The 15,202-nt window shown below is 41.8% G+C and overlaps 1 protein-coding gene across 4 annotated transcripts in view; it reads left to right on the forward strand.

Annotated features, from left to right (window-relative positions):
• LOC115088384 (eyes absent homolog 4) overlaps positions 1-8,513 on the forward strand; it is a 193,984-nt gene extending 185,471 nt beyond the window's left edge. For 2 of the 4 annotated variants that reach the window (XM_029596600.1, XM_029596601.1), the window contains exons 13-15: positions 4,644-4,765; positions 5,768-5,868; positions 7,563-8,513. In XM_029596600.1, the coding sequence (XP_029452460.1) occupies positions 4,644-4,765; positions 5,768-5,868; positions 7,563-7,643 (304 nt within the window). In that variant the 3' untranslated portion in view covers positions 7,644-8,513. Of the gene's footprint in view, positions 1-4,643; positions 4,766-5,767; positions 5,869-5,909; positions 6,011-7,562 lie in introns of all 4 variants that reach the window. The other 2 variants (XM_029596599.1, XM_029596602.1) reach the window with 1 other exon arrangement.
• The last annotated feature ends 6,689 nt before the right edge of the window (positions 8,514-15,202 follow it).

Consider the following 15,202-nt stretch of genomic DNA (forward strand, 5'->3'; position numbering starts at 1 on the left):
CTCACCATGGAGCGATACAGAGGCATTATGACCTTTTCCGTTTTATTCATCATTCCTTTTCTAATAATTCCCAACATTCTGTTTGCTTTTTTGACTGCCGCAGCACACTGAACCGACGATTTCAATGTGTTATCCACTATGACACCTAGATCTCTTTCTTGGGTTGTAGCACCTAATATGGAACCCAACATCGTGTAATTATAGCATGGGTTATTTTTCCCTATATGCATCACCTTGCACTTATCCACATTAAATTTCATCTGCCATTTGGATGCCCAATTTTCCAGTCTCACAAGGTCTTCCTGCAATTTATCACAATCTGCTTGTGATTTAACTACTCTGCACAATTTTGTGTCATCTGCAAATTTGATTATCTCACTCGTCGTATTTCTTTCCAGATCATTTATAAATATATTGAACAGTAAGGGTCCCAATACAGATCCCTGAGGCACTCCACTGTCCACTCCCTTCCACTGAGAAAATTGCCCATTTAATCCTACTCTCTGTTTCCTGTCTTTTAGCCAGTTTGCAATCCACGAAAGGACATCGCCACCTATCCCATGACTTTTTACTTTTCCTAGAAGCCTCTCATGAGGAACTTTGTCAAACGCCTTCTGAAAATCCAAGTATACTATATCTACCGGTTCACCTTTATCCACATGTTTATTAACTCCTTCAAAAAAGTGAAGCAGATTTGTGAGGCAAGACTTGCCCTGGGTAAAGCCATGCTGACTTTGTTCCATTAAACCATGTCTTTCTATATGTTCTGTGATTTTGATGTTTAGAACACTTTCCACTATTTTTCCTGGCACTGAAGTCAGGCTAACCGGTCTGTAGTTTCCTGGATTGCCCCTGGAGCCCTTTTTAAATATTGGGGTTACATTTGCTATCCTCCAGTCTTCAGGTACAATGGATGATTTTAATGATAAGTTACAAATTTTTACTAATAGGTCTGAAATTTCATTTTTTAGTTCCTTCAGAACTCTGGGGTGTATACCATCCGGTCCAGGTGATTTACTACTCTTCAGTTTGTCAATCAGGCCTACCACATCTTCTAGGTTCACCATGATTTGATTCAGTCCATCTGAATCATTACCCATGAAAACCTTCTCCATTACGTGTACCTCCCCAACATCCTCTTCAGTAAACACCGAAGCAAATAAATCATTTAATCTTTCCGCGATGGCCTTATCTTCTCTAAGTGCCCCTTTAATCCCTCGATCATCTAACGGTCCAACTGACTCCCTCACAGGCTTTCTGCTTCGGATATATTTAAAAAAGTTTTTACTGTGAGTTTTTGCCTCTACAGCCAACTTCTTTTCAAATTCTCTCTTAGCCTGTCTTATCAATGTCTTACATTTAACTTGCCAATGTTTATGCTTTATCCTATTTTCTTCTGTTGGATCCTTCTTCCAATTTTTGAATGAAGATCTTTTGGCTTAAATAGCTTCTTTCACCTCCCCTTTTAACCATGCCGGTAATCGTTTTGCCTTCTTTCCACCTTTCTTAATGTGTGGAATACATCTGGACTGTGCTTCTAGAATGGTATTTTTTAACAATGACCACGCCTCTTGGACATTTTTTACTTTTGTAGCTGCTCCTTTCAGTTTTTTTCTAACAATTTTTCTCATTTTATCAAAGTTTCCCTTTTGAAAGTTTAGCACGAGAGCCTTGGATTTGCACACTGTTCCTTTTCCAGTCATTAAATCAAATTTGATCATATTATGATCACTATTGCCAAGTGGCCCCACCACCGTTACCTCTCTCACCAAGTCCTGTGCTCCACTGAGAATTAGATCTAAAATTGCTCCCTCTCTCGTCGGTTCCTGAACCAATTGCTCCATAAAGCTATCATTTATTCCATCCAGGAACGTAATCTCTCTAGCGTGACCCGATGATACATTTACCCAGTCTATATTGGGGTAATTGAAGTCTCCCATTATTACTGCACTACCAATTTGGTTAGCTTCCCTAATTTCTGTTAGCATTTCACTGTCCATCTCACCATCTTGACCAGGTGGACGGTAGTATACCCCTATCACTGTAGTCTTCCCTGATACACAAGGGATTTCTACCCATAAAGATTCAATTTTGTATTTAGTCTCATGCAGGATGTTTATCCTGTTGGACTCTATGCCATCCCGGACATAAAGCGCCACACTTCCTCCCGACTGCTCCTCTCTGTCATTGCGATATAATTTGTACCCCGGTATAGCACTGTCCCATTGGTTATCCTCTTTCCACCATGTCTCTGAGATGCCAATTAAGTCTATGTCATCATTTACTGCTATACATTCTAATTCTCCCATCTTACTTCTTAGACTTCTGGCATTAGCATACAAACATTTCAAAGTTTGTTTTTTGATTGTATTTTTATTCTGCTTTTTAATTGATAGGGATAAGTTAGAATTTTTTAGCTCAGGTGAGTTTTTAGTTACAGGCACTTGGACTACTTTTCTTATTATTGGAACCTCACTGTCGGGATGCCCTAATTCTAATGCATCATTAGTATCCTTTAAAGATACATCTCTCCGAACCATGCGCTGCTGAGCGACTGTCGGCTTTCCCCTTTGTTCTAGTTTAAAAGCTGCTCTATCTCCTTTTTAAAGGTTAGCGCCAGCAGTCTGGTTCCACCCTGGTTAAGGTGGAGCCCATCCCTTCGGAAGAGACTCCCCCTTCCCCAAAAGGTTCCCCAGTTCCTAACAAAACTGAATCCCTCTTCCTTGCACCATCGTCTCATCCACGCATTGAGACTCCGGAGCTCTGCCTGCCTCTGGTGACCTGCGCGTGGAACAGGGAGCATTTCAGAGAATGCTACCCTGGAGGTTCTGGATTTAATCTTTCTACCTAAGAGCCTAAATTTGGCTTCCAGAACCTCCCTCCCACATTTTCCTATGTCGTTGGTGCCCACGTGTACCACGACAGCCGGCTCCTCCCCAGCACTGTCTAAAATCCTATCTAGGTGACGCGTGAGGTCCGCCACCTTCGCACCAGGTAGGCATGTTACCAGGCGATCCTCACGCCCACCCGCCACCCAGCTATCTACATTCCTAATAATCGAATCACCAACTATGACGGCCGACCTAACCCTTCCCTCCTGGGCAGTAGGCCTTGGGGAGATATCCTCAGTGCGAAAGGACAATGCATCACCTAGAGAGCAGGTCCTTGCTACAGGATCCTTTCCTGCTACACCTGGTTGGTGCTCTCCCATTATGAGACCTTCTTCCTCCAAGGCAGCACCAGGGCTGCCAGTCTGAAGTTGGGACTAGACTACTATGTCCCTGAAGGTCTCATCTATATACCTCTCTGTCTCCCTCAGCTCCTCCAGGTCTGCCACTCTAGCCTCCAGAGATCGGACTCGTTCTCTGAGAGCCAGGAGCTCTTTGCATCGCATGCACATGTACAACTTCTCACCGGTGGGTAAAAAATCATACATGTGACACTCAATGCAAAAGACTGGGAAGCCCCCCTCTTGCTGCTGGACTGCTGCCTTCATCTCAATTTTGATCAGTTCCTAGTTAAGTTTTAGGTTGCTATGGGAGTAGGAATGTGTCTAAGTTCCTTTAAATGTATTAGTGAATTCACTATATGTCTGGTAGTGGCCTACTGGGGTCTGATCGAATTCTCAATAAAGTTTTTGTTGTTGGGGTTTTTTTTTTGGTTTTTTTTTTGTGCAAGTGGCACCTGCCTATAAATTAAGGGATGAGCTTGGGGTGGGTGGGTTGGGAATTACAAACAGTCTAACTTTAGTTAGTCAGCCTGAGTGACTCACAGCTCCCTTGATTAACAAATGTTGTTCCCTATTCAAACCTAATCACACTACCTCAACACCTTTCCAAGGTGAGTAACGGAGCTGAACTATTCAACTTTTTTACTTTGGTATATACTGCTCCTAGCTTATTTCTAGCTTCTGGCTACTTTTTTGTGGGGTTTTTTTTTTGTGGGGTTTTTTTTTGTTTTTCAATACAATGCACTCAGTTATTATTAAATAAAACACTTAGCTCTTTAAAAGTCTGGAGGACACTTTAATAGTCAGGCAGACTTTTAAAAAATAAACACACTACCTACTGCTACCTTATTGACTGACTAAATACAAACAGTCTAACTTGTTTATTTATTCACTGCCAACCTACTGCTACCTTATTGACTGACTAAAAATACAAACAGTCTAACTTGTGTATTCACTGCCTACCTACTGCTACCTTATTGACTGACTAAATACAAACAGTCTAACTTGTTTATTTATTCACTGCCAACCTACTGCTACCTTATTGACTGACTAAAAATACAAACAGTCTAACTTGTGTATTTACTGCCTACCTACTGCTACCTTATTGACTGACTATTTAAAAATGCAAACAGTCTAACTTGTTTTATTCACTGACTGACTATTAAAGGCACAAACACACAAACACACTAAATAATATTCCCAAATAGTTAACTTTGCCCCAATACTTTTAAAAAAGTCAGTGTCAATGTCCCAAGCAAAGACTTACTGATTCCTTTCAGCCACCAGCAAGGTGATCCTCTCCTCTCAGTGTTTCCACTGGAATAGGAGGGAGGTTGTTTGTTTGGCTATGGAGGCTTCAGGCAGATCTTAGCAGCACGCTAACACCTTTTTAAAAATATTTTTTCTTCCTTAGGAGTAACTGTGTAAATGTCTTGGTAACGACGACGCAGCTTATCCCAGCACTTGCAAAAGTCCTGCTGTATAGTTTAGGCGGTGCTTTTCCTATTGAAAATATTTATAGCGCAACTAAAATAGGTAAGAAAATATTTTCTTTTTTCTTTATTTGGGCGGAATGGGACGTGGAAGCTTGTTTTATATTTTAAAAAGTGCACTTAACCAGTTCAGAAGTGCATTGCAAATAAACATTTCTATTTTGCTGCATCTGGGGTGACCTCGAGTACCAGTTCTCTTGTCATGAAATAGAAAAACATGGGATAGATGAAAGCGATGAATGCACTGGAAGAGCTATCGTTAGTAATATTTGTGTCCTGTTGCTGTTCTTTCGGTGGGCTGAGATTGTACAGGAGCATGCAAGCTTTTCTTTTCGAGTGATTCTGCTGCTGCCTCTAGTCTGCTACAGTCTAGTGGAGATACATTTAATGAACCTGAGATTTCAGATTTAAGGGAGAAGCTGTTGGAAGTGTGCTTTTGAATTCTATAAGTGAAAATGGGGGAAATGCTACAGAAAGTGATAGTGAAGGGATCATAGTTTGTGTCAGCTCTCACAGAGTGATTCTCTGATCTGATGTCACTGACCTGGTTGGATGGACTTTGCAGCCTTTTAGTCTGAAGGTCTGGGGAAACACTGCCTCCCCCTCCCCCATCAATTTTGCCATTATTGATTTTAAATGGGGTTTAGTGCTTCCCAGGGGACGTTATTTCTTCTTGCATGGGCTATATATATATAGCCCATATATAAAACCAAAATGACTATAGTGATTGGAATAACGGCTTTTGTTCTAATAGAAACCAGGAAGCACACTAAATAGGGCTTAGCTTTGAGATTACAATGGTGGCAAGAGCAACCTGCCTTTAGAGCCGGAAAAAAAAAAGGATACTCTAGCAGCTTTTCTATCTGGATGTTTGGAATAGGAATAACCCGAGCCAAATCAGCCGCAGGTAGCAAGAAACTCAGCTGTGCCATGCGCGCGAGGCTGGGAATGACCCGTGGTGCTTGATTCAAGCAGGTTCTTATCGCCCCCGTTTCAATCTGCAGGCTAATTCACACACGCACGATGCCTGTGCATTGTTTTTCAGGCAAAGAAAGCTGTTTTGAGCGTATAGTGTCCAGGTTTGGCACTAACATAACTTATGTTGTGGTTGGAGATGCCCGAGATGAGGAGCATGCCGCTAACCAGGTAACTTCACGCTGAACTCTTTTATCTCATTTATCTTCCAGGAAAAGAAAGTTGCTTTGAGCGAATAATGCAAAGGTTTGGCAGAAAAGTAGTATATGTTGTAATTGGGGATGGTGTAGAAGAAGAACAGGCAGCAAAAAAGGTAAAATGCCGCACAGAAACTACTGGTGTGATATGTAGATACTAACGCAAGCCTTTTTATTTTTTTTGTTTGTTTGTTTATTTGCATTTCCATGGCTTTTGCAGAATGGCACACTTTAGGGATTTGCTTTGAACAATGAGTGTGGCTCCCTGCAAGGCACGGTGGCTTTCCAGCAGAACATTCCAGCCTTTTCCGTACCAGTGTTTCTGACCTGGAACAATTTCTCATGCTTGAGTGAAAGAGAGAGAATTACGTGACTGATGGAACTGAATAAGCTTTCATCAAATGTGCTGCTGATAAAACCACCCGACAGGAAGGGAAAGAGACAGTATATCAATTTAAAACTTGAGTGTAGAAGGGAATTGCTAGTGAAAGGGACCGGAAAGATATGAGGCATGATGACAGGGATGGTATAAACCCAAGCATACTGAATAAAATGTACTGAGCATTGTTAACATAAATGCATTTTCCATGAACATAATTATTTAGTAATAAGAAAAACCCCAATATGCGACGTGCATAATCTGGATTTGGCTGTTGTGTGCAGTTGATTTACTTGGTTTTGAGCTGTCATTCCGAATGAAGCTGTATTTTTTCAGCAGTGATGGCAGACATATGAAAAACTGAATTTGTATTCATTATGTAGGGAATTTCTTCAAAACATGAGTTCGCAAGAAGTACAAAAGTAAGCAATGGAGAGGAAAATGGTCAGAAAAGGCTGTAGGACTGTACTTTTACTGGGTTAAGAAGACTAGTGACAGGAAAGATAAGTAAGGATGCGTGGGAGGTTCACGACAGCCGTTGTGTTAAGGGAGCGAGACCCGGGGATAAGAAACACTTTGCCAAAGAATTTGAGTTTAGAGCTGGGATTTGATGGTGTATATAGAGGGGGCTAAGCAGATAAAGAGGAGAGAGCATTATGTAAGGAGTATTTTGGCTTTCTTATCAAGCATTTTGACTAGAGTTTATAGAAACCTTGAAGCCTGGTGCTCATATAAATGAGGGGAGAATGGGCAAGATGTGCCTCAGTATTTTTATAGCAGACCCATCAGGCATTAAATGCTGGTTCCAGATTGTTCCTTATATTCTACCTAAAGCATCTCTGCAATGCCACTTCCTCCGGGATGTGTAAGTGTCTGACTTATAGATAATAATTTGATACTAGCCCTTACCTATATTCAGCGCTAGGTGAAAATGTCTTGCAAAAGGTCTGTCTTCTTTTTCCGTAATCATGTCATTTTAGACACTTACCAACAGACTGCCCAGTTCCTAGTTTTCACAAAGTAACTAGTTTCACTCTCTGGACATTTAGAGGTGCAGTAGCAGTGATGGTATTGGGTTATATTTTGCTGAATTGAGAGGTGACTGTTTCATTCAGTTCTTGTTTTGCATGAATCTTGTACCTTGCCAACCTCACATGCATGTACAAAGAAAGACTGTATCTTTGCAAAGCACCTTTAATTGCATTCATTTCATAATCTGCAGTATATTTTTCCCAAAGGGCACTCTTGAACTTTTTTCCCCTTGACCTAATTTTTTCTTTTTCACACAGCACAACATGCCCTTCTGGAGGATATCAAGCCATTCGGACCTCTTAGCCCTACATCAAGCACTGGAACTAGAGTATTTGTAACTGCGCTATATAGCTGGAAATCCTTTTTTAAAAAAAATATTTCAAGTACACTGAAGTTTTATGTGTGATTCAGTGCCTCTGGCTTTACACATGTGGATTGTCTTAAGAAGGGACGAGATCATACTTGGTGTGAAAATTCCAGAAGGAAGACTAACAGATTGTGGGAAAGGAGTGTGAGCAGTAGTGCAACGTGTAAAGGATACTCTATGGTCTTACATACGCAGCGTTTTATCGAATAAAACCAAGGAGGTCGCTGGTAAAAACCAAGCGAGCTCCTAACCAGTGAGCAGCCGTTGTCCAGGATCCTCTTGATGGCGACGTATCAGCACACATTTTCTGACTGACATGGTGGCGTTCAACATTCCTCATTATGGGATATATTCTCAGCACTGAGGTTTGAGTCAGACATTAGCCCTACCTAACCCAGAAAATCTGAATTAGAATGCACTCAGACTATCTAATGATGACAATCATGTCTAGACTTGTAATTTGTGTAAATTATTGATGGAAATAATTTACTGTGATTTTATTAGCAGCTGACTTTGGAAGTGGATGCAATTTTATTTTTTTTTTTGTTTTGTTTTCTTTCTCTTTTTGGGTGGGCAGGGAATATAATATTGTCTCTTTTATAAGTTTGGTGGTCAGAATGTGCATAATGATGTGTTTGCGCCTTAAAGACAAGACAGTGTTTGTGTGTTACAATGTAACTTTGCTTAAAGAAAAATATGTAGATAAAAATAATAATTTTTTTGTGATAATTTTCCACATGACCAAATTTCAAGTTCAAGTTATCAAAGGGAAAAGAGCTGCATCATAAGCAGTTAATTATCTGTTGCTCTATGACAAAATAAAGGAGAGTTTGTGTTTTTATTTGGAATCTGAAATAATTCTAATACCTGCTCTGCAGACCATCCTAACTGCATCAAAACATGAGGGAAAGTCATACATAAATGAATTTGCGCATGTTACCATCTGGGCATTTGTCAGTCAGTCAGTCTCACATAAATGTGTTTCATTTCTGTATGACCTACACTGAAAAATGATAAAGAGTGGGCATTGCTCACATAAGTCACACAGAAGCCGGCATGAATCGGGATGGATTTCTCACTGTGCAGGAACTCGTCAGGCAGGGCGAAGGATCCACAGACATGAGAAAAATGGAACTGACAGACGTCATGGGAAACTTCAAAGATAACCTAAAAATAATAATATGTAACATTTCATCCCATTTGACGGGTTTGCCCTTTTCCTATTTTCTGTCCTGTGGGTTTGTTGGGAAGCATGTCTGACCTTAAATATCTACCCAGTTTGCCAAGTTGGCTAGTGGACCTTACCTTTCTTCACAGAAAGATAGAAAACAAGACATGCCAGACACTGGAAGCCGACTGGAAGACTTACAAAAGTTGTCCTTGTTCCAATAGCAGCCCCAAGGGCCTGTAAGAGGAAGGCTAGTGGGTGGTAGTTGGGGTTGATTGAGTTGCTAACTGGGCTTCAGGCTATTTTAGGCTCTCTATCAAGTAAGGAATATGGACACATGATGCCTGTGTCCAATGCCATTGGTAGAGTGGTGCATTACCCACATTCAAAGGGACTGTATCCGTTTTTCCTGGCAAGACGGAGCTAACAGCTATCCTGTGATATTTGGTGTTTATACACAGCAGCCTTTAGAAAAGGAACAAGAATTGTAAGTGGGAACAGTCGCTGTTTGGTTTCCAGATGTGTCTATTTGTGCTTGCATGGTATAGTTACCAGCATGTGCATGCATCCCAGTTCAGGGCAGTGATGGAAGATGGGGTGCATTACCTAGGTGGTAATGTCTGTGGTGCAGAAGGTGGTGCAGAAGGTGACAGGGCAAGCAATAGTTGGCTGAATGTAAGCAGAACCACCTTTATTATGAAATGACTAAGGATACAGGGTAGATAAAGCTTCAGCGCCCCTTCACTTAGCATTCTGTGTCGATCTGTGGAAGGGGACTGGGGTGTAGTGATGACACCATGATATCGATGTAGGGGTTGAAGATGACATTGTGTATGTATGGGAAATGTGTGCTTAACCTTTCATGGACAGGACAGTTGTCAGATAGTAAGAGAGTAAATAACAGCAGATAAGGACACACACACATACTCTCTCTCTCACATTTAAACTGCTCTAGTGAAGAATATACCCAAGCAGTTAGTCATTCAAATTGTACTGCCTGCAGAATGTTGTAGAGGGACCTTGCATGAATGGACAACTGGGCATGTAAATATCAGATGAAATGTAATGTCAATAAGTGCAAAATGGTGCACCTAGGTAAAAAAATTAATCCTAATCACGGGAGCAATTTTCAGACTCTCCTCACTGGGACAAAATCCATGGCTTTTTTTATCTGCAGACTTTGCGCCAATTCCAAGGAGAAGGAGCACACGTACATTCATTTTTATTTGTTTAACGAGTTTTATATATCGTCATTCGGAATCGTCAAAATAACGCCGTCATAACGGTTTACAAAATATAAGGTTACAGGGATAAGGGGGGTTAAACAAGGGTTACAAGGTACAAACTGTTATTAGGCAAAGGGGATAACGTATAAGGTTATAGTTCAGTTTTATGTATCACTTCTTATTTATAAAAAACATAGATGTGATGAATTTCGTTTATTCTTGAGGGTAGATTGGAGGGTGATGTAGTTATGTTGTTTATTGGGTGAGTTGGTATGCTTTTTTGAACAACCATGTTTTGCAACTTTCCTTGGGTACATGTGCACCTATTTTTTGTACAGGCGCCTATCCCATGTAAAATAATGTGGGTAGAGGTAAAAATGTGCTCTGTGAGCTATTTTCCTCCCCAGACTTAAACATGCCACTGGGAATGCCTCTTTTAAATGTGCCTAAAAGATATATACATTGTGGGACAGCATGTGTACTTCTAACTGCATTGAGGAAAGGCGATTTTCCGATGGAGGTTACACAGGCACATGGCTTTGAAAATGTCCCTCTAAATACAGTATAATCCATACTCAGAGTTACTCAGGAAAGGACTCCAGTTACTGTGGACAATACACTGAAATCCCCTGTTCAGTGTGCTGCAGCAGCCAAAACAAAACAAAAAAAAGTCAAATCTAATGTTAGGAATTAATAGAAAAAAAAGAGAACCGAGAATAACGTAATGCCTCTGTATGAATGCATAGTAAATGTCAGTAGAAAAAGACCCAAATGCTTCATCCAGTCTGCTCAGCAATTTTTATAAAATGAGGAAAATAGTTAAAAAAAACTGAAAGGTGCAGCTGCAAAGGTTAAAAGTGTTCAACAGGCATGAACATTGTTTAAAAATACAATCCTAGACATGCAGTCCAGTTGTATTCCATGCATTAAAAAAGGTGGAAGGAAGGCAAAAGGAGAGGTGAAAGAGGCTATTTTAGCAAAAAAAACATCCTTCAAAAATTGGAAGAAGGATCCATCTGAAGAAAATAGGATAAAGCATAAGCATTGTCAAGTTAAGTGTAAACATTGATAAGACAGGCGAAGAGAGAATTTGAAATTAAGTTGGCCATACAGACAAAAACTCATAATAAAAACTTTTAAAAATATATCCAAAGCAAGAAACCTGTGAACGAGTCTTTGGACCATTAGATGACCAAGGGGTTAAAGGGGCTCACAGGGAAGATATTAACATAAGGCCTTGCAGAAAGACTAAATGAATTATTTGCTTCCATGTTTACTAATGAGGATGTTGGGGACATACCAGTTCCGGAGATGGTTTTCAAGGGTGATGAGTCAGACGAACTAAACCAAATCACTGTGAACCTGGAAGATATAGTAGGCCAGATTGACAAACTAAAGAGTAGCAAATCACCTGGAGCAGATGGTATGCATCCTAGGGTACTAAAGGAACTAAAAAATGAAATTTCTGATCTATTAGTTAAAACAAGCCGTTAAGCCCGTTAAAACGGGCTACATCCCTCTGTCTCTCACCTCCCCCTCTTCACCACCCCCTACCTCCCTCCCACCCACTCAGTCCCTCCCTCCCACTCAGTCTCACTCCCTCCCTCTCAGTCTCACTCCCTCCCTCCCCTCTCCCTCAGTCCCACTCCCTCTCTCCCTCCCTCTCCCTCAGTCCCACTCCCTCCCTTTTTTTTCTGGCTCAGACCGACGTGCTCGCCCGCACATGCGCGGTAGAGCTGGTCTCTACCGCGCATTTGCGGCACGTCGGTCATCCTTCGTTTATTAGGTAGGATTTGTAACCTATCATTTAAATCATCTAATGTACCTGAAGACTGGAGGGTGGCCAATGTAACCTCAGTATTTAAAAAAGGCTCCGGGGCGATCCAGGAAACTATAGACCAGTGAGCCTGACTTCAGTGCTGGGAAAAATAGTGGAATCTATTCTAAAGATCAAAATCGTAGAGCATATAGAAAGACATGGTTTAATGGAACTCAGTCAACATAGATTTACTCAAGGGAAGTCTTGCCTAACAAATCTGCTTCATTTTTTGAAGGGGTTAATAAGCATGTGGATAAAGGTGAACTGGTAGATGTAGTGGAAAGAAATATGATGAGTGAGGTTATCAAATTTGCAGATGATACAAAATTATTCAGATTGTGATAAATTGCAGGAAGATCTTGTGAGACTGGAAAATTGGGCATCCAAATGGCAGATGAAATTGAATTTCGCTAAGTGCAAGGTGATGCATATAGGGAAAAATAATCCATGCTATATTTATACAATGTTAGGTTCTATATTAGGAGCTACTATCCCAGAAAGAGATCTAGGCATAGTGGATAACATATTTAAATCATCGGTTCAGTGTGCTGTGGCAGTCAAAAAAGCAAACAGAATGTTGGGAATTATTAGAAAGGGAAAGATGAATAAAATGGAAAATGTCATAATGCCTCTGTATTGCTCCATGGTGAGACTGCACCTTGAATACTGTGTACAATTCTGGTTGTCACATCTCAAAAAAGATATAGTTGTGATGAAGAAGGTACAGAGAAGGGCAACCAAAATGATAAAGGGGATGGAACAGCTCCCCTATGAGGAAAGGCTGAAGATGTTAGGGCTGTTCAGCTTGGAGAAGAGATGGTTGAGGGGGGGTATGATAGAGGTTTTTAAGATCATGAGAGGTCTTGAACAAGTAGGTGTGAAGCGGTTATTTACACTTTCGGATAATAGAAAGACTAGAGGGTATTCCATGAAGTTAGCAAGTAGCACATTTAAGACTAATCGGAGAAAATTCTTTTTCACTCAACGCACAATAAAGCTCTGGAATTTGTTGCCAGAGGATGTGGTTAGTGCAGTTAGTGTAGCTGGGTTCAAAAAAGGTTTGGATAAGATCTTGGAGGCAACGTCCATTAATTGCTATTAATCAAGTTTACTTAGGGAATAGCCACTGCTATTAACTGCATCAGTAGCATGGGATCTTCTTGGCATTTGGATACTGGCCTGGTTTGGCTTCTGTTGGAAACAGGATGCTGGGCTTGATGGACCCTTGGTCTGACCCAGCATGGCAAGTTCTTATGTTCTTATGTAGGTGGCCCTTCCCGGAACAGTAAAGGCAAAGGCCCAGCGTGCGTCTCTGCTGACTCTCCTCAGACATAAGCCGAGCTCATCCCAATTGCATGGGATCTTCAGGTTGAGTGGGACCAGTCTCCATTGGAGGGCTAGGGGCCAAGGGATGTGAGAAGGAAGGCGCAAGGACTACTGGTCAGCAAGGTATCCTGGTCTCCCAAAGCCGTTGTTGCAGGCGGCGATCAATCCTGCCCGCTAGGTCAATCAAGGTGTCCAAACCCTCAGGGAGCTCCCGTGCTGCCAACTCATCCTTGATTCTTGGGGAGAGGCCCTCCAGAAAAATGCTTCGGAGGCTGTCCTCCCACCAGCCCAGTTCGGTTGCGAGGGTTCGAAATTGATGTTACAAGTCCATCAAGCTAGGTTGAGAGAACATTGTACAAATCTCATCTTTGTGTGAGTTTCCTCACTCCGAAGGACATCAAATCTTCACAAGAGTGTACTGTTCTGTTCGTACATCTCACTCTGCATGTCAAAGTGGCCCCTAACCCCTATACTTCTACCTAAACCTCACCTCGAATTACTAGGTGGGCCTCCTATAGAGATATAAATAGCTAACTACAAAGGCCTTATATAGACTCTCTCTCTCTCTCTCTACCACTTTACTGTGCAATATGGCTTCATAAAGCCAACCTATTTTTCAAAATTCCCAACCCCTTTTAAAAATTAGCTTCGCACAATGCATAACGCGAGTTGGCAAACAACCCCCTTAGTTTTGATATACATTTTTTTGACTCCAATTTTTTTTTTCCTCTATGATCACAGTATAAATTCTGGGTCTTATGCTTAGGATAGTTCTTCTTTTTTGGCTTTTTGACTGAGAATGAGAAAACAGGGGGAATTAAAGCTCCTCCACCAGACTCCTATAAGCACCATTACCAAAACAAGAGGCTAAACTTTCCTTTTAAAAAATAAAAGTTGGTAGGTTCCCTTACCTTCTTTTTGGCTTATATCAGCTGTGGTGTATGAGTCAAGAGCAGTGGGGGTCCCTTCTTGGTATTTTGGCTGCAAAAGAACGCCCTGACACTTAAACCAACTGGAAATACCCAGCTGTTTGGACCCTACCAGAACTGGGAGGATCAAGCCTCCAATTAAAATATAAAAGAAAATGTGTAACATTCCATTCCATGCTTTTCCTTTCTTCTGCAGATTTAAAGATGAATTTTCTAAATGATAAACGCGTAAAAATGAGCATCTCCACGTGTAAGTAGTCCCTACTTGTGCAATCCATATTTTATACAAGTAAAAAATAAGCCTGCATTTTCACTTTCGTGTGCACATATTTGTGTGCACAAAAGGGGCGGGCTCAGGGCGTTCCAGGGCGGGGCCAACACATGCCCGTAAGTTGTTATTTTAAAAGACACGTGCTTTGGGCTGGATTTTAATACCTATGTGCGGGCGTAGATTTGTGCGCGCAGCCCTGCCAGCCACGCGCATGTTAAAAAATCCGGGGTCGGCGCACGTAAGGGGGTGCACACTTGTGCAGCTTGCTCACGCCGAGCCCTAGGGGAGCCCCGATGGCTTTCCCTGTTCCCTCCGAGGCCGCTCCGAAATTGAGCGGCCTCTGAGGGAACTTTCCTTCTGCCCCCCCCCCCCACCTTCCCCTGTCTTCCCCTACCTAACCCACCCCCCAGCCCTACCTAAACCCCCCTGACCTTTATTTTTCAAGTTGTGCACCCCGGCTGAGTGCCGGTGCATGATCCCCCCAACCTAGAGGCCCTACCGAGGCCTCTGGCCATGCCCCCCGCCCCGGACCGCTCATGACCTGCCCCTTTTTTCAAGCCCCGCCCCTTTTTTCAAGCCCCGGGACATACGCATGTTCTGGGGTTTGCGCATATCGCCGGGCCTATGCAAAATAGGCTCGGCGTGCGTAACTTCCCCCTGCGCACGTAAATCCAGCTGGATTTATTTGCGTAGAGCTTTTAAAATCTGCCCCATTGATTTCCTAACTTCCTCCTGTATGTTTACACCTGCTGATTACCTGGTGTAAGTGATATTAAACGTGTTCACTGAGC

This window comes from Rhinatrema bivittatum, chromosome 3, assembly GCF_901001135.1.
Source record: "Rhinatrema bivittatum chromosome 3, aRhiBiv1.1, whole genome shotgun sequence".
Classification (NCBI taxonomy): Eukaryota; Metazoa; Chordata; class Amphibia; order Gymnophiona; family Rhinatrematidae; genus Rhinatrema; species Rhinatrema bivittatum.